Here is a 26,125-nt window from a genome sequence, read left to right as displayed (position 1 = left end):
TCCATACAGTATAATGGCCCCACATAGTGCTCCATACAGTATAATGGCCCCACATAGTGCTCTACACATTAAAATGGACCCCGCATGGTGCTCTATACTGTATAATGGCCAAAAAAAGTGCTCCATACAGTATAATGGCCCCACATAGTCCTCCATACAGTATAATGACCCCACATAGTCCTCCATACAGTATAATGGCCCCACCTAGTCCTCCATACATTATAATGGGCCCCACATAGTCCTCCATACAGAATAATGGGCCCCACATAGTCCTCCATACATTATAATGGGCCCCACCTAGTCCTCCATACAGAATAATGGGCCCCACCTAGTCCTCCATACATTATAATGGGCCCCACATAGTCCTCCATACAGTATAATGGCCCCATATAGTCCTCTATACAGAATAATGGCCCCACATAGTCCTCCATACAGTATAATGAGCCCCACCTAGTCCTCCATACATTATAATGGGCCCCACATAGTGCTCCATACATTATAATGGGCCCCACCTAGTCCTTCATACATTATAATGGGCCCCACATAGTCCTCCATACAGTATAATGGCCCCACATAGTCCTCCATACAGTATAATGGACCCCACATAGTCCTCCATACAGTATAATGGACCCCACATAGTCCTCCATACAGTATAATCGCCACAAAAAGTGCTCTATACAGTATAATGGCCCTACATTTCCGATGCTGACAATTTCCGGGTTTTTTTTTCTTCACTTTTTCCTTCTGTTCCTCCAAGAGCCATAACTTTTTTATTTCTCTGTCGACATAGGGACATGAGGGCTTGCTTTTTACGGGACAAGTTGTACTTTTGAATGACACTATTTGTTTTAGTGTGTTGGAAAATGGGACAAAAAAATTCCAAGTGCGGTGAAATTGTGACAAAAAAAACAATTCTGATATTGTTTTTTTGGGAATTGTTTTTACAGCATACATTGCCTGTTAAAAAATGACTTTGCAATATGATTTTCCTCATCAGTACGATTACGGTGATAACAAACTTGTCCAGTTTTTTATTATTATACTGAAGAAAAAAAATCAGAACTTTGAAAACATATTCTTTTTGAGTGTGTTGCCTTTTTCCGAGACCCGTAACGTTTGCAATTTTCATTCGATGGAGCTGTGTGATGGCTTACTTTTTATGGGGTGAGACAACGTTTTTATCCATACCATCAATTTGGGATAGATATGATATTTTAATCACTTGTTACAACATTTTTTGTGTGTATTGCAGCGACCAAACAAATGTAATTTTGCCATTTTTGAATTTTTTTCTGTTCATGGTGTTTATTACCAATCAGGTTAATTATTTTTATGTTTTGATAGACCGGACTTTTTTGGATGCCACACATGTATTTATTATTTTTTTATTATCTTTATTTTTAATGGGGGGAAAGGCGGTTGATTTGAACTTATGTTTTGTTATTTTTTTCAGATTTTTTAACACATTTTTTTTACTTTTCACTGTATTTATTAGTTCCCTTAGGGGACTTGAACTTGAGATCGTCTGATCGCTTGTGCTATATACAGCAATACCACAGTATTACTGCATATAGTAAAAATCACGGTCTCCTTTGAAGTCTGGCCACAGGCAGGGTCTTCAAAGCACGGAAGCCTTCAATAGACCCCCTGCTGTCATAGCAATCAATTGCGATCACGTCACGGGTGCGCCGATGGGCGCACAGAATAACGCACCCCCATGCTGGTGCGCTGTTAATGCTAATGTTGGATTGACAGTGGCATTTAACAGGTTAACAATCGCGGGCGGCACTGCACTCCATCTGCGGCTGTTAGAGGCAGGTCCTGTAATACACACACCCATTACTGGCCGAGTACGGGGCGAGCTCACCCTGTGAGTTCACTCCATGCATCCAGCTACGGACTTGTGCCGTACATGTATGGAGGATGTCTGTAAGGGATTAAATTAAAAAAATAAAACTATACAAGTTTGGTATCGCTGTAATTGTACTGACCTGGAAAATCAAAATTTCCAGGTCACTTTTATTGCTCAGTGAATGCCAAAAAAACAAAACTGCAAAAACATTGTCAAAATAGATTTTTTTTGTCCTTTAGCCACACTTGGGAGTTTTTTTTTCCCCTTTCTCACGGCATCATATGGTAAAATGAATGGTGTCATTCAAAATTACATCTCGTCCAACTAAAAACAAGCCCTCATATAGATATGTCAATATAAAAAAAAAAAAATTGGCTATAGGAAGATGGGGAGTAAAAAAACAAAAGGGTAAAAAAAAAAAACAACAGAAAATCGCCCAGTCAAGAAGCAGTTAAGATGACTTAAATATGTTGTCTATTGGAACGTCTACCAAATATTGCAGTTTCTTTCTGCTTCTATCTTACCGCAGGATTAATATTCACTGTAAATGAGAAGTGTGTGCCGAATGCTTCTCTTATATTAGCATTTTTTCTCATTTCGTCTGATGCTTTGGGTAAAACTGAGAGTTCTTTGTCAGTTTTCACACTAGTAGGACACAGGCAACATGTACTGGAACCTGTGATTTACTTGTCACAGATTCTAAAGGAAATTCTTCACCTTCTACACCCATGCACTTGTTTTGGTCTGCGGGACGTAACATATATTCAGTAATCGGGACAAACGGAATACAAATAAAGGATTGCAAAAAGGATAAAGAAAATGTATATAAAGTCATATATTCAATAAAGATGTAATCATCAGACTGGATATTGATGTAATAATTTTCTTTAATAATAAAAACATAAAAAAATAGATTTTATTGGAAATGTTTTTGTAAAAATATAGTGCAAATATAAGCCCTATTGCATTACCGATATACAGTTAGGTCCTTATATATTTGGACAGAGACAATATTTTTCTAATTTTGGTTGTAGACATTACCACAATGAATTTTAAACAAAACAATTCAGATGCAGTTGAAGTTCAGACTTTCAGCTTTCATTTGAGGGTATCGGCAATAAAATTGGATGAAGGGTTTAGGAGTTTCAGCTCCTTAACATGTGCCACCCTGTTTTTAAAGGGACCAAAAGTAATTGGACAGATTAAATAATTGTAAATAAAATGTTCATTTCTAGTACTTGGTTGAAAACCCTTTGTTGGCAATGACTGCCTGAAGTCTTGAACTCATGGACATCACCAGACGCTGTGTTTCCTCCTTTTTGATGCTCTGCCAGGCCTTCACTGCAGTGGTTTTCAGTTGCTGTTTGTTTGTGGGCCTTTCCGTCTGAAGTTTAGTCTTTAACAAGTGAAATGCATGCTCAATTGGGTTGAGATCAGGTGACTGACTTGGCCATTCAAAAATATTTCACTTCTTTGCTTTAATAAACTCCTGGGTTGCTTTGGCTTTATGTTTTGGGTCATTGTCCATCTGTAGTACGAAACGACGACCAATCAGTTTGGCTGCATTTGGCTGGATCTGAGCACACAGTATGGCTCTGAATACATCAGAATTCATTCGGCTGCTTCTGTCCTGTGTCACATCATCAATAAACACTAGTGACCCAGTGCCACTGACAGCCATGCATGCCCAAGCCATCACACTGCCTCCACCGTGTTTTACAGATGATGTGGTATGCTTTGGATCATGAGCTGTACCACGCCTTCGCCATACTTTTCTCTTTCCATCATTCTGGTAGAGGTTGATCTTGGTTTCATCTGTCCAAAGAATGTTCTTCCAGAACTGTGCTGGCTTTTTTAGATGTTTTTTAGCAAAGTTCAGTCTAGCCTTTTTATTCTTGATGTTTATGAGTGGCTTGCACCGTGCAGTGAACCCTCTGTATTTACTTTCATGCAGTCTTCTCTTTATGGTAGATTTGGATATTGATACGCCTACCTCCTGGAGAGTGTTGTTCACTTGGTTGGCTGTTGTGAAGGGGTTTCTCTTCACCCTGGAGATTATTCTGCCATCATCCACCACTGTTGTCTTCCGTGGGCGCCCAGGTCTTTTTGCATTGATGAGTTCACCAGTGCTTTCTTTCTTTCTCAGGATGTACCAAACTGTAGATTTTGCCACTCCTAATATTGTAGCAATTTCTCGGATGTTTTTTTTTCTGTTTTTGCAGCTTAAGGATGGCTTGTTTCACCTGCATGGAGAGCTCCTTTGACCGCATGTTTACTTCACAGAAAAACCTTCCAAATGCAAGCACCACACCTCAAATCAACTCCAGGCCTTTTACCTGCTTAATTGAGAATGACATAACGAAGGGATTGCCCACACCTGTCCATGAAATAGCCTTGGAGTCAATTGTCCAATTACTTTTGGTCCCTTTAAAAACAGGGTGGCACATGTTAAGGAGCTGAAACTCCTAAACCCTTCATCCAATTTTACTGTGGACACCCTCAAATGAAAGCTGAAAGTCAGAACTTCAACTGCATCTGAATTGTTTTGTTTAAAATTCATTGTGGTAATGTCTAGAACCAAAATTAGAAAAATGTTGTCTCTGTCCAAATATATATGGACCTAACTGTACGTATACATAGCGAAGTGTCCTTTAACCAACATTAATGTACATTATTTTTATACTGACGACTGTAATAATTAGGTTCACTTTCATTTCCACAAAACAAAAAAAACAAGCTTTAATAAATGGGACCAATTTATTCGCTGAGAACCAGCCACAATGCCCCAGTAATTCCGTGGATGTCCTGGACTCCATGTGAGATCTACTTTTACCCAAAGGTGAAACTTGAAGCTCATGGGCCCCAATGCAAAAGCTCCAACAGGGCGCCCAATTGTTGCAAGTCTTTAATAGTATTGGTCTTTTTATATAGGTCAAAGGGACTTTTGGGCCCCTTAGGCTCCAGATGCCATTGCAACCCCTGCACCTGTTGTAGTTACGCCGGTTCTAATGTAACCTATTGGCTGCAGGATTACCAAATACTATGAATTGAAGGCTGAATACATGTCAATTTATAAAATGTAAATGAACGCTGTCATTTCAACAAGCTGCATAAATCAATAGTACAGGTGAATATTTGTAGAATATCTTATTATAAGAATATACTTCTTTCTCCACTTATGAGACTCTTCTTCTCCTTCGCCTCTTACTCCTATACTTATCATTCACGCAGAAAGACAGTTAAAATTAATCTCAGTCAAATCAAGAGGGACTTCAAGCACAGTGAGGTGTTAGATTACAGCTGCTTATTGACATCTATAGAGAAAGGAGATGGAAGGAAAATGGAGGAACAGAGCAAGAAGCAGAGTGAAAGAGACATAGACACAAACAAACCATGCTGTTGTTTTCTTGTAGGTATTTTATCTCAACCCAGAGCTGGATTCACCGTTACACTGCTTAGTACTGCTGTATAATGTCATCCATGCTGTTGCTGTGGAAAATATGTATAACATAAATACAAGAAAGCAGGAATCCCTCATGCCTCTGTGTACTGTGTATAGGAGACATTATAACATTTAGTTTCCACCCAATAGCTCAGAAACAACTGAGAATTAGAGATAGAGCCCACAGAGGGTGAAACTGCTGAAAATACAGTATCCAAGTCATATAATGGCCTTACATAATGGTGATCATTATGTACACACAACAGCTTATTCTAAAAAAATCACTTAAAACAAAAGGCAAGCTTTAACTGTAAAGATAGAGGCATCCAATGTGGCCATTACTACTAGTTCCAGGACTATCACTACCAATAGGTTTTCTTGCAATTCAATCTGCAGAGTATTCTGCTGCTTCAAAGAACCTTTGTGGTTTTAGCAAACTCCAGTATATCAGAGTTGTCTCTTCTCATAAGTCATGATCTCCTTATGTCCTGCACACGAATAGGACAGATGCTTAGGAAAGCTTCAATTGAATGACTGCAAGCAGAGGTCTTGAAAACTATGATGAAATAACACAGTATTTTTAAATTATATATATAAATTATAATTAAATATATAATATATATTTTTTTGCTTTAGTCAATATATATATAAAGCAAAAAATTCCCCTCTGATATCCACTCAGTAATTTTTGGTAAGGTTCCCTATTTCTCAGACGATTGTCACACGTGTTGTTTTATCAAGCAAACAAGAAGTGATTCAACACAAAAAAAGGTTCAAGATCTTTAAAATAACCCTTGATCATCATATATTAAGAGATGTCACTTCACAGCTATCGACACCGATTTCCAGCCTCTTGTAGATACCTAATGGTGGAGAGTCACCATGGAAACCCCTCTACAACTACATGTTTTGCCATGGCAACAAGGCCTCCCCGGAATATTAATGAATGCCTATGGCAACAGGAAGTTAGTACAAGGATATCAAGGGACCTCGTATCTCATGTATCATTTATAAACCATTACTATTAAGGTGGTTAAACATATCTGAAATATTATTATGATGAGCAATAGATTTTATGTCGTCAGGTGAGAAGAGGCCGGGAAATAAGGGGAATCTAACCTGTGACTGTGCATTTACCTGGATATCATCATATTGGCAGCCTTATCAATACACAGTCATCACATAGGAAAACAACAGTGCTGCATATTAACGAGACCACCTAGACAGAGTGCAATATGATGTTACTGATCTGCGGCAGAGCCTAACCTGCACAACAGGCGGTCTAGGGTGCAATGGAGGACATGCTCTTTATGTGCAGTTCTCCACTTAACAAGTAACATTTTTGGCATATTGGTTAGACCTCTGGGACCTCGATGGATCCTCCAAGACCCCGGTCCGGCTGGCACAAGGGCCATGGGCATTGGTGCAGCAGGGAAGGCATGTGGGACGCAAGGACTGGCAGCACTGGTGACCGCAGACAGACTGGACACCAGAAAGCAGGTATGGATATGGAGCAGATACTGGAAACACTGGAGGCCATAGGCAGACAGAACACAGATGAAACCAAGAGTCTTAATACCAAGACACAGATGTGTGTCTTGATGGACCTTCTATAGGCCTAGGCGGACGATCACATGGGAGCATGCTGGGCCGCTTGCAAAGCACAATGCAGAGCACAACATAGTTGAGTGGACCGAGGGAAGGGGAGCAGAGCCCCTACCCGAGACACGTGTGTAACAATCTGCTTTTCTTATCCGCAAAAAAAAAATTGGATATATGCTTGCCAAGTGTCTCCTAGAGATGGTCCATGAAAACCCGACCATTCAACTGAATGAATCCATTATCAAAAAGGATAGCTAACAAGCTGATCTGACCTCTGGGACCCCCACCGATCAGCAGAACTAACTTTGTCCGGCAGAGAAGAGAATGAATGAAGCAGCGCTCAAGCATGCACATTTCAGCTTTATTTTAACAGGGAAAAAAAAAAGAGCTCTTATCTGCGTTTGGACCCCCACTGTTCTACAAGTTATCACCTATTCTGTGGTTAGGTAATAACTTGTTTTCACTAGACAAACCCTTTAAGACTTCCTTTGGAACTAATAGGTTTAGGACACCTCCTTAAAACCAACCTGTGACGATACAGCTTCTAATCTTAATCAGACAGACGTCTAGATTTGTTAAGCTAAGTGAAATAGCCTATTGTGTTTGTGTTGACTTGTGAATGTATGTGTGTTTCAATGCTGGTCAAGAAGGACAGACCAGTATTTGTATAACTCTGAATGTTGTCTTCTCTTGGTTCTGAAACAATGATGTTTGTTACTATGTTAATTGCATATTATACTTAAGCCACCTAAATGTTGATTTAAAGAGTCCCCCCTGCTATACCAACTATGTAAATTGATTAAGTGCACAAACAATGAGACCTGAGCCCTGTGGAATAATATCATCCTTAACCCTTGACCTGTGGATGTGTACTTGAAAGAATAAATGTGAACTATTTAAGGAACATATGCCTCTGTAGCAGGGAGATTTGAAACAGAGAATTGAAAGAAACTTTACAAGGAGAATCAAAGAGCAGACTCTCTTCAGACCATCAGCTTGGTAGCATGGCTTTATCCAAAGAGACATAAATTTGGATTCTACATGATTGCAGCCTAATGGTATATGGCCCTGACTGGAAAGATACAGATCTGCTCCAATGACCATCAGAGAGCCCATGGATACATTTGGGGAGACCAGGTTGGAACAATGAAGTCACCTGGCCTTATGGATATGTTGTTTGGGGTTGCCAGGTGGGACCCTCTGGTCACTTGAAACCCATGGAGACATTCGGAGAAGCCAGATTGGGACCAGCCAGTCATCTGGCCCCATGGAAACTATTGAAGAGGCCAGAGTGAGACCCTTGGGTCTCCTGGCCTTGTATCTCTATGGATTGTCAGCTTCCTAAGCTAGCTACCTCCTCTCTTTGGTGGCCCACCAAAAGTGGAGGGCCACTGGTTGAGGTAATTGGCCCAGGAAGTGCCAAAGTCACAGCTGTTCTATCCCAGGTAGGCAAGCCAGAAGGGTGAGACTGTGTAATGTAGTACCATCTTGGGTATTTGCTGGGACTGTCCTATGTGTTTATTGTCCGTTTGGTGGTTCAATAAAGTATTGCCACACTGTTTTACCATCACGCTGTGTTGCCTGAGTAGTATTACACCCATGGAAGACCCCGTGTCTTCACACAACCCAATATCATTATCCTTCCACAATTAAACTTTACTTTTGGAACAATTCAGTCAGGTAGGTCACGTTCTCCTAGCATTTGCTAAACCCAGACTCATCCATCAGACTACTAGATAGAGAAGCTCACTCAATAGAACACGTTTTTACTGCTCCAAAGTCCAATGTCAGTGTGCTTTACACTGCTCCATCCAAAACTTGGCATTGTGCTTGGTGATATAAGGCTTCCAGCCTTGAAAACCTATGTCATGTAGCTTCTGGTCAAGAGTTTTTGTGACAATATTAAGACCAAAATTGGTTTGGAACTCTTCAGTTATTGAGTCAGCAGAGCATTGTCATCTTTTATATACTATGCACCTCAGCACTCTTTGACCCAGCTTTGTAACTTTCCATGGTTTGGCCATTTGTGGTTCCTAAATGCTCCCACTGTTCAATAATACCACTCACTGTTGATAGTGGAAAATTTGGGCTGGAAGAAATTGTATGACTTGTTAATGCTAGAACTCATATTATTAGTATCAGAGTAATGTAGTTTTGCAACTTGGAAATTAGGGAGACCTATATTGGCACAAAAAAATAAAATAAAGTTAGGAGCACCTATCCTGAACATTTCATGATATGTGAAACGGTTCTTAAGAAACTAGTTAGATCTCTTTATAACTAATTTCTGCACCACATCTGGTCCCTCTCAATAATTAAAAGGGTCCTGGGATGTCAATCACCTCTTTATTTAGAATTTGTCTCAATATGTCTGCATCAGTCTTTGATTCTTAAGTGCTTTTAGCATCCTACCGTGAAAAGTAATTATCAGCAGGTGGAAACTGGTAGCAGTAGTAAAAATGGTAATTTTACTTTCCATAAAAGGTACAATTTTATGGTCGTGTTCCTAGAAGGCTGTGGACATTTTTAGCAGTCTCACATCTCTATAAATAGAGTATGAAATTAAAAAAAACCATAATATTGTATGTCTTAATGTTCACATTATACAATATCAACCATCCAGACATTGGAGTTCTTAGGTCCTAGGGTCCAGTGTTTAGTCAACCAGGGCTTCAGTATTTGTTCTCCAGTGGTCTCTTACTACTTCCTAGTGTCTTGATTAAAATAATTGGCTTACATCTTTCTAAGAGAGGTGGTACCAGTGAGATTCACTTTTTCCTTCTAGCAGAGAGCTAATCTGCATACTTTTTTCTAATACAACATTGCCAATAAGACTCCTTACCCAGCCAATCCTTGATGTACACATTTTTTATATAAAAGCAGGGAATGCAAGGAACTCATTTAAAGGCAATCTGTCAGTAGGATCAACCCTCCTAAGCCATCTAAACTCTGCTGCTCGACTAATCAACCTGTCCCCCCGCTATTCCCCGGCCTCTCCTCTCTGTCAATCTCTTCACTGGCTCCCCATTGCTCAGAGACTCCAGTTCAAAACCCTAACCATGACATACAAAGCCATTCACAACCTGTCTCCTCCATATATCTCCGACCTAGTCTCCCGTTACATACCTGCACGCAACCTCCGATCCTCACAAGATCTCCTGCTCTACTCCCCTCTTATCTCCTCCTCCCACAACCGTATACAAGATTTCTCCCGTGCTTCCGCCCTACTCTGGAACTCTCTACCCCAACGTATCAGACTCTCGCCTACCGTGGAAACCTTCAAAAGGAACCTGAAGACCCATCTCTTCCGACAAGCCTACAACCTGCAGTAACCACCGCTCCACCATACCGCTGCACGACCAGCTCTACCCTCACCTACTGTATCCTCACCCATCCCTCGTAGATTGTGAGCCCTCGCGGGCAGGGTCCTCGCTCCGCCTGTACCAGTCGCTGTCACACTGTGTTCAAGATTATTGAAATTGTTCTTATATTATACCCCCTTTTTCACATGTAAAGCGCCATGGAATAAATGGCGCTATAATAATAAATAATAATAATAATAATAATCTATATGGGTATTCAGGTCCTAGAAAGTTGAATAAAATGATACACTGATTCCTGTGATCCAATGTTTTATTCCAAAGAAATCCACATTTTTTCCATATGAAAACAAGCTGTTAAGATCTATGGGCCGGACATAGATTTCCCTGATAATCATTTGCAGCAGCAGTTGTCCTCTCATGGTGCTGTCTGCTCTGCTGCAGAGCTGTGCCTGATTATAACTAAAACATTACAGCAGAGTCGAACCTTGTCTCATTACAAACACAACAAGCATATATGCAGTTGTGATCTCACAGTGCTGTCAGCTCTGCTGTACTGCCATCCCCCCTCATGGCTGCCTGTGAGATGAAAGCTGAAGCATTGTGAGAAGCTTGCAGCTGATAATGAGTTTGTAATGAGATAAAATTAATATCTGTTGTACTGAGTTAGCTCTGTTGTACTGTGTTCGTTCTGAACTCACTGCAGACCTGTGTGTGATTATGAGAGCAAAGTGTTAGCCATAACATGTCTCACACTGGAAAAGGGGGTAACCCAGCTCACCTGTCTCAATGAGTGCAAGCAGTCCAAATCCACATTGAATATGAAAATCCAAAAAATAGAAATCCAGCACATCTAAAACCAATTAATTTTAATTCCAAAAATCTAAAAAAATTGTAAATCTATTAAAAAGATGGTGTGCCAAATTGAGGCTTCACACAAAGGAAAAAAGTCACTTCATAATAAGTCCATAGATGTCTCATACTGGTAACGGCCGTTTCATATAAAATAAGCTCTGGGGGCAGATTTTCAAGGAGATCTATGTCCGGCCCATAGATCTTAGCAACTAATTTTCATATAAGAAAAATGTGGATTTCTCAGGCACATGACATCAGATTGCAGAAATTAAGGTATCATTTTATTCACCGTACTATGCCCTACATGCTTAGAATGGCAGTCCCTGAAGGTCTATTTTTACTTCATTGCAGCTGATCATATCAAGTGACCACTGCAGTCAATGACTGATCTTAGTGGCCTTCTGCAGTACATGCAGGCATCACCACTGAGAGCTGTGATTAGCCTCAATTGTCATGAGTAAGTAGATTTTTTTTTACTATGTTTAATTTTTTTTACAGCATTCACTGACTTTGTAGAAGGAAATATTCATATCCTTGACAACTCCTTTTTCCTCTAATTGGGGGACTATTAGCTTTGGACAGTTAGAAGGCCTTTCTGATTACAGGGTCTCCCAGCAATCACAAAAATCCATTTTTCCTTCCAAATTCATTCAATAAAAACAGTAATTAATTCCAAAAGGAGCAAACCAATTATTCAAGTATATATTTTCTGAATGCTAATCTGAACAAAGCATTTTTATTATGCATTTCGGGCCATCCCAACTAACGCTTGCCTTTGTATAATCCATGGAAAAACTAAGCCTGTGACCGCTATGCCTAAGGGAATGGGCATGTTTTTGTTACCATTCCCTCAGGTACCAAAACATCTTCTCTGACTTGATCAGTATTCCAATCACTTTCTCACAAAAGTCTGTGATAACATGTCTGCCCGATACATCGCCCAGCTGTGCCGAGACACAGAATCCTAAAATACTGCGTCACAACAATGAATCATTTTATTCCTTCAGCAAGGTTAATTCAATTCGCAGCTTTTATCTAGCTCTCTAGAACAAGACAAGAACTAATTTTTGCCTTAGGGAAGAAGAGGCAGATACGTTGTACTTTGGAAAAGAACCTTATCGGGCCAGCTCTTGGCTATGTTCTAATTGTGGTTTATTAATGAAAACAAATAGGCACAAAGTGCATACAAGACTTTCTAGCTCAGTCTGTGCTATTTGTATGAAAAAAATAAATTTAGGGGATTTTTGTCACAAAAACATTCGGCAGCGCTAGCAGTTTTGGGCTCCTGCTGCATGTTCTTTAGGCTGTGTGCCTACGATGCGTTTTTTAAGCGTTTCCGCAGCGGCAAAAACGCTGCAGAAATGCTTAAAAACGCATGGTAGAAGGCCTGCCATGTCCCCCAATTATAATTCGCATGTGCTGTGCACATACTGCGGAAATTTCCGCTGCGGATTATCATTGCGGAAAAAAAAGCAGCACTACCAATTATTTTGAAGAAGTGCTGCGTTTTCGCCGTCATTGACTTGCATTACAATGCGCCAATTCCGCAAGACTGCATCTGTACTTGCGTAATTGGCGCGTTCTAATGTGCGGATGGTACCCGGGTGTAGAGGAGAGGAGAGTCTCATCCACACCCAGGTGCCATTAAAAAAGCTGTAAAAAAAGAATAAAATAAAAAATAATTATATACTTACCTTCTGGCGGCCCACGGTGCGCTCCTCCTTGCTTCCCGGCACTTCGCGATGGAATGAAGGACCTGCGCTGACGTCAAAGTCATGTGACGGGTCACGCGATGCTGATGTCGGCAGGTCCTTCACTCTGCCGGCAGCCGGGACCCAGTGAAGCAAGACAGCGCGTGCCATCGGAGGTTAAGTATATATTTATTTTTTTATTTTTTGACATTCTCTCGGGTCACATTATATAAATCCATGCTGTTTGTGACGCGCCTAGTGGATGGGGACGACTCGGCGCAAGGGCCTTGTTGTTGCCTGATCTTGGGGGAAGTCGCGGTGGTCGGCTCCCGGACCCGTACCCTTGGGTCACTCTTAAAAGAAGGGGGGAAGTTATATGGGATAGGGAATGTTCGTGACGCCACCCGTGGTGTCTGTTGAGGATCACCAGCGCTGCGACAGTCCTCTGAGGCCGGTGTTTAGGCAGCTTAGTTGGTACGACTCCCCACAGGTGGAGCGGGGCCTCAGGGCAGTGTAGGAGAAAGATGCAGGACAGAGGGGACCCAGCCGGGTCAGAGGAAGAATAGGCACACATACAACAGTCCACTTCAGTACCTTTACTGGTGGTGTTTCTGGCACGGTCCAGGGTACTTCAGGGTGAAGGGTGCATATCAGGACTCTCCCCAGTGAGCGGGTGTGGGGCCTCCTGTTCCTTGCCTTTCCTTGATAAGTTTCTGACCTGCCTGGAGCTAGGCCTAACTTGGTCTCTGTCTTGCACCTGCTGACCTGGTGGTAGGGCCTTCTGTTGGAGATCACACTCCCTGGTCTCTTGGGCCTCCGTGACTCCTGACCCTGGTACGTAATCAGCTTTTGGTGTTCCTGGGACATATAGTTCACCAGGAGTTCCGGTTGTTTCTGCTGGATGTAAGGAATCCCTGCAGACGCGGACCCGGTGTCCGGTAAATGGTTTTGGGGTGAGCTGGTTAAGCTCCTCTGCCCCCTATGTTGCTTGCTTACTCCACTCGCCTTCGGCCACGCTCGGGGCCCTCACTAGGCTTCTCACGGGCAGTAGGCCTCGCTACTCTTCACCGCTCTTTTGGCGTCGGCACGCTCTAGGCTCACTAACTCGAGCTCTCTGAGTCTGGACTGAACTGACTGAGCTCCACTGCAGGCTAGCTTCTGCAGGAGCTCCTCTCAACAGACTGACTGAAACTAAGACTCAGACTTCACTGAACTGCCTGGCTCCACCTTCCCTTTATATATCCCTAACGGGCTCCCTCTGCTGGTTTGAGGTGGAAGGTGGAGGTGTGTGAATGCTATGAGGGCCTCTTGTGGAGAAGTCCGTCCATGCACCCCTCTGGGATCTGTGGCACCAATGCGCAGCAGGGCGCCACATTTGCATGGATTTATATAGTGTGACCAAGTTGTCAAGCACTTTCCAAGTGATGCTAAAATCACTTGGAAAGCGCTTGTCAACCCGCATGCGGAAATGCAAGTGAAGAACGCTTCACTTCCGCATATCCCTGGCAGGAAAACGCATGTACAATCCGCATGCGTTTTTTTCTGCCAGGGAGATGCAGAAACGCTCAGGAAAAAATCCTGAGCATTTCTGCATTGTGGGCACATAGCCTTTGAGTCAACACATAGACACTAAGTAGCAACTTTGGCAGGAGTCTACAGACCCATGCTTTTGTCTTTGTACAGTACAGCGTCTATGTACTAGTACTAATAAAATAAGTCACATGGATTGGTTAGACTTTTTTCATATTTTTGTAAAGTCTACAGCAAAATTTTTATTTTTGGAATAATAGGGGAATAATAGGGGAACCCTTAAAAAATATCTGCTCTTTGAGAAAACCCCTATTGCTTGTCCAAGCATGATTGATACCGGAGTGGGCAAATACTTCAATATCAATGAGCACTATCTTCTGGTTTAGGTTTTTTGACTGATATGCCTTCTTTTACTAGTTTACCAAAATGATGTCTTTATCATTGATATATGAAAGTGTTCTTCAAACTTTTTTTTTCCCCACCATCATCATGGTTAGGCTGGAGACACACTAGCGAATCACATCTGATGCGATATGTTAATGACACTCGGCTCCTGCTCTGCTGCGGGAGCCGAGTGTCAGTGCTCTATGCTCCGATCCTCTCGTATCAGAGAATCGCAGCCCAGGAGGGGACGGAGAAAGTAATTTCTCCATCTTCTCCTTTGCCGGAGTCAGCGGGAATCGCACTGAACTCGATTGATAGACTTATATGGGTGCGTACGAACCGAATTCCACATGCAATCGCAGTCAGATCTCAATCAGAGCTGGAAAATAAAAATGGATATGAGCACGGAATCATTAATTAACATTGGACCGAATGCAATCCGATTTTTTATCAGATTGCATTCGTCCTATTTAAATCACAAGTGGGAGCCCTTAATGGTATTGAGAGTCCAGGAAAGTGGAGAATGTGATCTTGAATTCTTTGGGAGGCCAAGAAGGACTTTTTTTCTCCCACTAAAGACCTGTTTGTCAATTGTGAAATATTGTAACAATTATTGTAACAGTTATTATAAATAAAGTTAAAATTAATGCCCCAAAAAAACAAAAAGCACAAATATTGTACATGGCAGCAACACGATCATAAATGTAAATGCTGCTTATAGGCATTGCTGCGGAAAAACGTTGTATTCGCCCTTGGGCAGAATCCAAGCAGTGCTTGGACCACCTGCCTCGTTTTCCCATCCGCTCGCGCTTTAATTTTCCTATAAAGCATGCACACAAGCACACCGTGTTCACTGGTGAAAGTTTACATGTGGCTGAGACAGAGAAAGTCCTATACTGTGATTGTAAAAAGAGTATGGATTCTTGCTGAACAGCAGTTGAAAGCTGATTCTTCGGGAGCTTGAACTAGGCAGTTAAAACAGCACTGCAGCACGGTGTTGAGGGAGAAGAAGAAAAAATAAGGTATTTGAAATACATTACAAAAATTCATATTTTTAAGGCTGACTAATAATTGAAAAAAACAAGTTCCATTACTCTTTATACAATTTTTTCTAACCATTGTTTGTAGGTAGTTTAAAAAGTTGTCTGGTGAAGAAGGGACCTTTAGCATCTGATTCTGCACACTACAGAAACTATTCAAATGTTTGTGGATCCCATCTGCATAGAATGTAGAGTGGGAAGGAGAATCTGTTCAAGTCCACCAACAACAATACAAATTAACAGAAGCACCAAGGGGAAACAAAGGACGCAAACTGTGACCACGGTGGGTGTGGACCCACTGCGCCACTGTCTGGGCTTACCCTGAAGGGGCATGACTAAGTGGCTACTTGGTCTTTACTAGGGCCTCTGATGGTGAGTATAGGCTTGGGCCACAGGATAGCCACCAGGTGCCACTCCAGGGCAGTGTCCAGACCTGGAGCAGCTGACCAAGGGGTCAAGTCAGGGATACAAGGTACAAACAACACAGTCAGACATCTCATAGTCAGACAGTCCGAGGTTGTGGCAGGCATCACAGGTTCAGGATAGAAAGCCGAGGTCAGGAGCGGAGAGATCAGATGGAACGTGGGACAAGTTGGGTCAGTAACAAGAGAAAAACAGCACAAAGAACCAAAGCTCAGGCAAGGAGTGGAGGGAGGATCTGCCTAATATATCCTCTGCTGGCAGCGGATAGGCCAGAGAAGCTAATCTCTGCAGGACAGAGCAGGGTTAAATATCTGCAGAAACTGGTCGCCCCTCCCTATAGCTAGGTGGTGACAGCTGGAAGATGCAGCAGTGCTGGCGAGTGCTACAAGAGGCAAACTCAGGGAGACAGCCTGACATGAGGTGAAGCAGAGGGGTAACCGCAGAAAGGCGCTGAGAGGGTGAGCAAGTTGTTGGTGTGACACAAAAACCATGAGAAATAGTATTTTTGTATGCCATAAAGACTATAAATTACCCCCAAAACAGATATTAACAGCTTTCAGCACTCTTTGTATAAACCCTTACATACATTTTCTAAATCTAGCATCACATAACTTTATTAGAAATAGATATATAGACAATTTATATCCAGTGCAGTCCTTTACATGTATATGCATTAAATGGAACATTAGTCCAAAATCTTTGTATTTTTTATAGGTCATACACAGATTCCAATTAACGGATGAGCACAGAGGGAAGTGGAAAGTGTTTGTTGACAGTAAAACACCAGTACTCTAGAGGGCTTGATCCAAGCACAGCAGGAAAAATGTACTGGGAAAATAAAATACTAATTAAGAATACATAGGCAATTTCCAATGTCCTTGCTGCTTTTTGTTGCCTGCTGAGGAACAAAAGATCCCTACACATTCTAAGATGGAAATTTGCTCAGACAAGTGGCTATAATAAATATTGCTGAAATGTTTCAGGGAAGTTTAACAATTTTGATTCTGTTCCCTTTTATTATGTGTCATTCACAGCAAAAAATATATGGTAAAATGCTGTAAGTAAATTCTACTTGCTTTAACCAATAGCATCAATAAAGGGAGCTCTCCAAGAAATACTGATATATTGTGTTATGCCTATTGAATTGCCTGAAAGAGATTACTGTAAATATGATTGCCTTGTAACATTGCACTATGCATTACTCCCTCTTGTGCCAGTCTGAGCCATTTGTGTATCTGATGCCTACTTGTCATGCCCCATGACTTGGGAATCATACAGAATTGTATTGTATTGTTGCTGTTGCGTTGCTATGAAATAAAGTTTGCCTACAGTATTTATGCATAACTACAAGAATTAAGATTGAAAATAAACCTTATTCTGGAATTTTCATACGTGCCTCTGTAGTCGAGTCAAGCTATCTGATTAAATCTCTTTGTGTGAGTACTGGGACACAGAGACAGCCAAGAAACAGTGTCTCAAGAGCCCCAAACTCGCAGCCTAGTAATGGATTCAGAATAATACTGTTGGGAAAGTGCAATCCTTTTAAGCCCTCTTAGAAGCTAGAATCTTCTGTCATCTAAATTGCTACTCATGCAGAGCACAGCAGTCAATGTGAGTTTGTCATCAGCTGCAGTGCTCTGCACAGGCAGTCATTTAGGTTGCTGCCTAACTCATCTCCCCTATTCTGCTCTGCATAAACATCTCCAAGCAAGTACTCCCCGGCACCTCTCTAAGAAGAGCCAGTATTTTGCAGGTACCGATCACTTGACAAGGGTGGTGGCATAGGTGAGGTGCGGGGTTGGTTTGGATACAATTTTGCTCTCCCATAAACTTCCGTCCCCCGTCATGGGTCTATGCAAAATTAGAGCTTTGTTATATGAGGGTGGTCAATCATTTTTCAACTCTCAGACATGTATCTTGTACATGTTTACGGGCACGTCATGCATTACAACATAGATTAGTAGGGCCACTTAGTTATTTTTCCGTTCTGGATTTGGAAATTTTTATTAATGCCTTCAGATATAGGGTCATGTGAAGGTCACTCTTGGTGCACATGGATCCACTGATCACAACTGGTTAGACTAGTTGAACCAGGATTGATCACTGGATTAACTTTATTTAAGAAATGGGGTTGTCATCATGAGAAAATCCCTATACCATTATTTTATAGGTAAAAAAATCCTATTTTAATACTACCCTTAGCGTGCTCTCATGGCATATTTATTTAATATGACTTCTGTCAGGATAATCTAAGATTTTTAACATGTTTTTTCTTGTCATTGATAGGACTATATCATACACAGAAATGGCCACTTTGAAAAGGTAGGAATGGTTCCAGAATTATAAATGCAAAATTGAATTTGCATTTGAAAAGGAAACTGATACAAAAAATAAATAAAAAGCTCAAATAACATTAGCAAGGCCTACATTTAACTGTTAAAACATTTGAAAGTAATGAAGGTTGTAGCAATCAGTGGCTGATGTGCATATAGTTTAAGGTCTTATTCACATGTGCGTTTTTCTCGTGTTTTTTTAGATAGCACACAAGCACATTATAAGCTATGGATGTTTTACACGTTTTCGTTGTTGAGACATAACCGAGTTTGTCCGACTGAACAACAATTTGATAGCAATAACCCAATGGGTCAGCTTTGATTTTTCAATGTTTCCAATCAATAAAAGCTCAAACACTGGCAAGATAAAGAGGTTTGGCTTTTGGGACATCCCTACCTCTGTATTACAAGTTAGACGAAGGAGAAGAGTTCATTATGTGGTTTAGAAAAGGCAAAATAATAGGAGTAAGTGTACCCAGGCAATACTCGCATTGAATATTTCTAAGTCTATGCTCACCATTCAGACAATGCTGCATCCGGTCACCATGTCTCTTCAATTTATATGCAGATGCTATTTTCAGGAAGGCTGGACTTGCCGAAAAAGAAGAAGGAATCAAAATTTCTGGAAGAATCATCAACAATCTTAAATACACAGATGATACAACATTAATAAAATCAAGTGTAGATGGAATGAAGAGAAAAGGAAGGTACATCCAGCACTGGGTCCTCATAAAAAAATTCTTCTTTATTGCAAATCCATAAAAACTCCACACATAGAGTAATCGCATACACATTTCAAGACGGTTGCGTCCTTAGTCATTGCATAGATGCATAGATGGCATGAAGGACTTATTAAGGAGTGTCAGGATGGAAAGCTCAAACAAGAGACTGCTACTCAACACAAAGAAGACAAAGATATTGACTTCTGCCAGGTACGATCATTTGAAGAGTGGAATCACTGGAGAAGAACATCATGGTCGGAAGAATAAAAGGAACAAGGCGAAGAGGAAGACTAGCAACCTGGTGACTGGACAATATAAAGATAACTGCGGAGAAGACCCTGGTGGACCTTTCTAGGCTTGCAGAAGATCGATCCTCCTACAAAGTGTTCATCCATCAAGTCACCATTGTTTGAGATTGAGTCGATTGCCGTTAAACAAAAAAATATGCTCACCATTAAACACTATTGTACAATTCATATATATTGTGACAAAATCACTGGCAAAGTACTGGAGGGGGAATATGTAGCACTGAGATTGTTAGCTCCAGTAATATAAACATAGAAAAAATCTTCCAGCACACAAAGTGAAGATCGGGGTTAATCAATCATGTTTAGTGCTATGGTTATTAAACACCTGTAGAGAGGGATTAGGTCAGAGGATAAATTCCCAGCCTTTTAGAGCATTTGGTGTGGGGTAGACCTGGAGGTAAAAGCTCTAGAGTTGTTTTCTCATGTGGAAGAAAGCTAAACTTTGGGTTGTTTGTTCCTGAAGCGGGCGGTTACCCATAGCAACAAGGACTGTGCCATTCGTTAACTTTTTATTTTTCCTGTTAGGCTGGGAAGGCCGTGTTTGTTTTACTAACATTGCCCTGGTTTATACAGTGCTCTTAATAAACTACAATGGAAGATGTAAAGAGACAGTGTTCCTGTGTCTACCTCTATGAGCAGCCGAGTGAACCGATCTACCACAAAATATATGAAATGATGCTTAGTAGTGTGTGTGTCCTCCAAGTGCCTGTATGACCTCCCTACAGTGCCTGGGCATGCTCCTGATGAGGTGGCGGATGTTCTCTTGAGGGATCTCTTCTCAGACCTGGATTAAAGTGTGACATGCAGAAGTAGTGATGTTGCAGATTGTGACATATAGAAGTAGTGCTGTTGCTTTAAAGGCATACAAGAACTATTAGAAGTAACACAAACACAGGAGACAGGAAGTGTTGTGCTCCAGAAGCATCCAGCAACTAGATGGGTTAGCGCAGTCACAGGAGAAGGGGAGTGTTTTAGCAGAGCCCCAGGGGGATTGTGGGGAAGTTGTTTACTGTCTGGCTGGAGCTGAAGAGAAAGGTGGTGTGTATGTTCTGTATCTGTTAGAACCCTCCTGTTTGTTTTTTCTATCTTGTGTTTTGCGGTCACGTGACCATCTGCCTTTATATCCCAGCTCCGCCCTTCTGGCTGTGCTGGACTTCAGTGTTTGACTGTTTCTCTAGCCTGGTGCTTCGGTGCCTTTCTCAGTCAAGTTTGCTTGGTCCTCTGGGACCTTTAGTACATTTTTGTCAGTTTGTCTTTTTGTGTTCTGCAACAACTTCTGTTTAGGAGGTGTCCCATTTTTGTCCCAGTCCTTAGTTCTTTTAGGGACCCCTCCCTTAATTATATAGGTCTTCATTCAGACTAGCCGAGGACTAAGGCGGGTGTGTTCACAAGAAACAGGAAGCCCGCTACATCGTAGGGATTCAGCTCAGTCTTACTGCAGGGACAGCTTTCCCCTATCTTTCCTTAGTACTTGTTGCAGATCATAACAGTAAGCCCAGCCCAAAAAAATAAAAAATAAAAAGGAAAGAAATTCGGGGATCAGTATGGTTTCCGTCCAGGATTTGGGTCAACGCCTGCAGGGATTGTCTCTGGAGGTGGCCGAGCTTCAGCAACACGTGAGTAGCTGTTCTGGAGCGCATTTTGTTGAACCCAAGGTAGGACTGCCTGATGTTTTTTATGGTAAACAGCAAGATTTTTTTCCTTTAAAAATGCTTGTTTGTTATATTTTTGTTTGAGACCAAGATCCTCTGGGAATGAATCACAGCGCATTGGTTTTATGTCACTTTTGCGCAATGAACCACAGGGGTGGGCCTTTTCTCTCCAGCCTAATGATCCGTGTTTAAGGTCTGTTGAATAATTTTTTTCTGCTATTGGGCTATTATATGACGATCCTGATCAAATCTCATCTGCTGAATCAGAACTTAGACGTTTGAATCAGGGGTCAGATGATGTTGAAGATTATTGCACACACTTCAGGAGATGGGCCTCAGAAGTTAAGTGGAATGATCCTGCGCTGAGATGTTTATTTCTTGCTTGTCTGAGTGAAAGGGTTAAGGATTTGCTAATTGCATTCCCTGCAGCTGAGACTCTGCAGGAAGCTATGCAATTAGCTGTTCGTATAGACAAGAGACTGAGGTGCAGGCTCAATGAGGTAAAGACTCCTGTAATGTTAGTTCCTAGTCCCCAGAAAATCTGCTCTGACAGCGGGGAACCGATGGAGGTTGGGGCGATGTCACTCCGCTCTCAGGAAAGAGACCGGAGGTTCGCCGAGGGATTGTGTCTTTATTGTGGTAAAGCTGACCATTTGACTAAGTACTGTGAGCGTCGTTTAAGTAAACAAAAAAAAAAGGTCAGTTACGCCGGTATAGCTTGTTTATGCTCTGCAGGAGTATTTCTTCCTGGAAGTACTACTCTGCAGTGAGATTTGATTGAATTTCAGGTATTTGTGGATTGTGGTTCAACACTTAATGTGATTGATAAAGGGTTTTTGGAAAACCTTAAATTGAAATCCAAACCTTTGTCATCACCTATTTCTGTGGTTGCAATTGATAACACTCCTTTAAAATATATTACTCACAAGACTGCTGCATTTCCCCTCACTATCAATGGAGTTCACCAAGAAATTTTGGACTTGGTTCTTTTGGATAATTTGCCCTGCCCAGTTGTTCTAGGATTGCCTTGGTTAAAACTGCACAATCCTTTATTGGACTGGTCTACTAATGTGATTAAGTCTTGGAGTCCGAAGTGCTATGATAAATGTTGCAATGGTCGCATTGCGGCTGTAGAAAAAGGGGAATTACCGGTACCTATTCAAGATTTTTGGAGGGTTTTTTCGGAGGAGGAGTCGCAAGTTTTACCTCCTTATAGGGATTATGATTGCACCATTGAGTTTGTTCTGGGTGCTACTCTTCCCAAAAGTCGCTTGTTTAATCTGACTATCCCTGAAAGAAAGGCCTTGGAGGAGTACATACAGACTAGCCTGGCTGCTGGTCACATTAGACCTTCTAAGTCGCCTGTGGCAGTTGGATTCTTCTTTGCTAAAAAAAGGACGGGGGTTTACGTCCATGTCTGGATTTTCGTGAAATGAATAAGATTACCGTACGCAATTCCTACCCATTGCCGTTAATTACTGACTTGTTTAACCAGTTAGTGGGAGCCAAGTGGTTCTCCAAAATTGATCTCCGGGGGGCATACAATTTGTTACGAGTGAAGGAGGATGATGAATGGAAAACTGCTTTTAACACTCCGGTAGGTCATTTTGAGAATCTGGTGATGCCTTTTGGTCTTACCAATGCACCTGCATTTTTTCAGAACCTTATTAATGACATCCTGAGACCTTTGATTGGTAAGAAAGAGGTTGTGTATTTGGATGACAATTTGATTTATTCACCAGATCTAGAGTCCCATTGGCAGAGTGTACGTGAAGTTTTGCAGTTATTGAGTGATAATTCACTCTTTGCTAAGCTTGAGAAATGTGAGTTCGCTGTGCAGAAAATTAGTTTTTTCGGCTACATGGTCTCCAGCGAGGGTTCTGTTTAGGAGGTGTCCCATTTTTGTCCCAGTCCTTAGTTGTTTTATGGACCCCTCCCTTAATTCTATAGGTCTTCGTTCAGACTAGCCGAGGACTAAGGCGGGTCTGTTCACAAGGAACAGGAAGCCCGCTACATCTTAGGGATTCAGCTTAGTCTTACTGTAGGGACAGCTTTCCCCTATCTTTCCTTAGTACTTGTTGCAGATCATAATAGTATCTTACAGAAGCGCCCCTGCAAGTGAAAAGGATTCAAGTCAGGAGTGAAGCTAAGCACAGGCCAGGTAGAGTTTCTGAACTAACAGTGAAGAGTATTGTCAGGCAGAAAGATAAGGACTGGAAGAAACAGTGTCACAGGGATCATCTCCCTCAGCAAACCCCCCCCCCCTCCTCCATCTCACTGTGCTGTAAAGAATGCTGTGTTCATTAATGTGCCTTTGCATTAGAACTGTGCTGTCCTGTACTACTCAGAAGACTGTGAACTGCTGTGCTGCTAAGGAAACTGTACTGTTTGTCACTGAAGCCTGTTGCTCATAAGACTTAACTTGCACTAGCTGTGCGGCTTCTTATTAAATGCTACTGTTCTATCGTTTATGAGGACTCTTGTCAAGTGTGTCTGGTCAGCAAGTGAAACAACCTATGTGTCTGTGCCTGAGGGTCAATACCCCTGTGTGCCTGAGAGAAGCTGCAGCACATGGTCTATGGTCTCCCTGAGTAACAGTCCCCAAGGATTCCAAAGAATTCATGTAACCTGTCTCACCCCTATCTGAACCTAGCATGTAACAAAAGCATCAGTCAACTTGAAACGCGCATTGAGACTTATCCACGTCCTACTAAGGTTGTATACTAGGCTTTACATATTTTGTATGCTGTCTCTGGTTGGAAATAATGGAGGTCCTTCTAATATTACTTGCACAAATGTACTAACAGCATGAATTGTCCTCCTGGCTAATACTTTATGGGAAATACCTTTGATTTATCTGCCTCTGCACTATTCTATGAAGTTTATGCATTATCTTTACTGACAGTGCCATATATAACATGTGCACTAACATTTATGGTGTTTACTTTACACAAGCACTTTATTTAAATCTTTTGATGCTTTTTTTTGCATTTGCTGTATTATACTTACATGTCGTTGTATGTTTTTACTCTTATCGGACTATACTCTTCTCTCCATGCAATCATTGATTACCCTAAACCTAGAATAATACACTCCCTGAATAGACGTGGCACCTTGACGTCGCTTCTATTTTTCTCTATTTTTACCTTGTTTCTTAAGTTTGTCATGCGTTTTTATTGATTGTTATAATAAAATTTTCTACTTTTATTGATATGCTCTTGTTTCCCACAAATTCTTTTTGGTTTCTAGTTTTTTTATGAGCTGCATTCACAATTCTGTAGGCTTCATAGCTGAAATAGTTCATCACTTTTTGTAAGTTCAGTGCAAAGAGCTGGTAAATTGCATTCTGTGAAGAGTTGACTTGACACCAGGTTCTAAACAATCATCCGTCTTTGATGTAATACGTAATACAGTCCCGCAGTATTATAGGATCTCAGCTACGCCAACTATGTACGAATATAGTTATGGGCTACAAAACTTTCAGAGCTCACTATGGTAGAGATAAAATAATGTTACAAAATAATATAGTCATACATCTTTCCAGAAGAAATTCTGGGGAAGATGAACTAATAGGCAATCTAAATATATCATTACATCATCACTATAATGGGAACTATTACTGTAAGTGGAAAGATAAAAAAAAATGTAGTCACAAATTCCCTGACCCTTGTTGCTTAACATTGGCCCAAACATTCAGGCACCGCCTGGTAAGCATTAGAAAAATGAGTTCTTAGGGAGCCTCAATAGTTCCCTAAATTTACTATGTAAAAGTGAAAAATTATCTGTGAAGTACCACTCCAGCGTTTACTTACTGGTCGCTGTCTAAGGCCATGTGCACACGTTGCGTTTTTGCTGCTTTTTTTCCACTTGGATTTGTTAACAAAACCTGAAGCAAAACCTGATACCAGCAAAGTGAATGAGAAACCTGAAGTGTCATGCACACGTTGAGTGTTTTTGACTTGCAGATTTGGGGCAGAAAATAATCTGCAGCATGTCAATTCCCTGTTTGTTGTTGTCTGCTATTTTTCACGCATTGAATGCACTGAAAAAACGCAGGCAAAAAACGTGGCAACAACACAAAAACGCTACTTTTTGAGGCTGCGTTTTCCTGAAAAGAGTTGCAGAAATGGTGCAGAACACAAAATACTCAACGTGTGCACATACCCTTGTTTCCAGCACTGCTCCGGTCCTCTCCTGCATCATATGACCGTAGTTGTGACTAGTAGCTCACACCAGCATTTCTGTGTGGACCAGAAGTCACTTTTTCAATGTACAGTGGGTACGGAAAGTATTCAGACCCCTTTAAATTTTTCACTCTTGGTTTCATTGCAGCCATTTGGTAAATTCTAAAAAGTTCATTTTTTTTCTCATTAAAGTACACTCTGCACCCCGTCTTGACTGAAAAAAACCCAGAAATGTAGACATGTTTGCAAATTTATTAAAAAAGAAAAACTGAAATATCACATGGTCATAATTATTCAGACCCTTTGCTCAGTATTGAGTAAAAGCACCCTTTTGAGCTAGTACAGCCATGAGTCTTCTTGGGAATGAAGATTTGGGGATCCTCTGCCATTTTTACTCGCAGACCCTCTCCAGTTCCTTCAGGTTGGATGGTGAACGTTGGTGAACAGCCATTTTCAGGTCTCTCCAGAGATGCTCAATTGGGTTTCGGTCAGGGCTCTGGCTGGGCCAGTCAAGAATGGTCACAAAGTTGTTCTGAAGCCACTCCTTTGTTACTTTAGCTGTGTGCTTAGGGTCACTGTCTTGTTGGAAGGTGAACCTTTGGCCAAGGCTGAGGTCCAGAGCACTCTGGAAGAGGTTTTCATCCAGGATATCTCTGTACTTGGCCAAATTCATGTTTCCTTCAATTGCAACCAGTCGTCCTGTCCCTGCAGCTGAAAAACACTCCCATAGCACGATGCTGCCACCACCATGTTTCACTGTTGGGATTGTATTGGGCAGGTGATGAGC

At 41.4% G+C, this 26,125-nt stretch overlaps 1 protein-coding gene across 2 annotated transcripts in view; it reads right to left on the bottom strand.

The window, feature by feature from the left end:
- The window catches only part of ANK3 (ankyrin 3), a 762,832-nt gene that overhangs the window by 632,416 nt on the left and 104,291 nt on the right, over window positions 1-26,125 (bottom strand). Inside the window, exon 1 of one of the 2 annotated variants that reach the window (XM_073685434.1) lies at window positions 18,990-19,007. The exons of the other annotated variant lie outside the window; for it this stretch is intronic. Coding sequence (XP_073541535.1) covers window positions 18,990-18,992 — 3 coding nt within the window. The 5' untranslated portion in view covers window positions 18,993-19,007. Of the gene's footprint in view, window positions 1-18,989; window positions 19,008-26,125 lie in introns of those variants that run through there. 2 annotated transcript variants of the gene reach the window in all.

Source organism: Phyllobates terribilis, unplaced genomic scaffold (genome assembly GCF_046119375.1).
Source record: "Phyllobates terribilis strain yellow unplaced genomic scaffold, ASM4611937v1 Scaffold_5__5_contigs__length_657084704, whole genome shotgun sequence".
NCBI classification, from domain to species: Eukaryota; Metazoa; Chordata; class Amphibia; order Anura; family Dendrobatidae; genus Phyllobates; species Phyllobates terribilis.
This window is presented reverse-complemented; position numbering and strand designations above follow the sequence as displayed.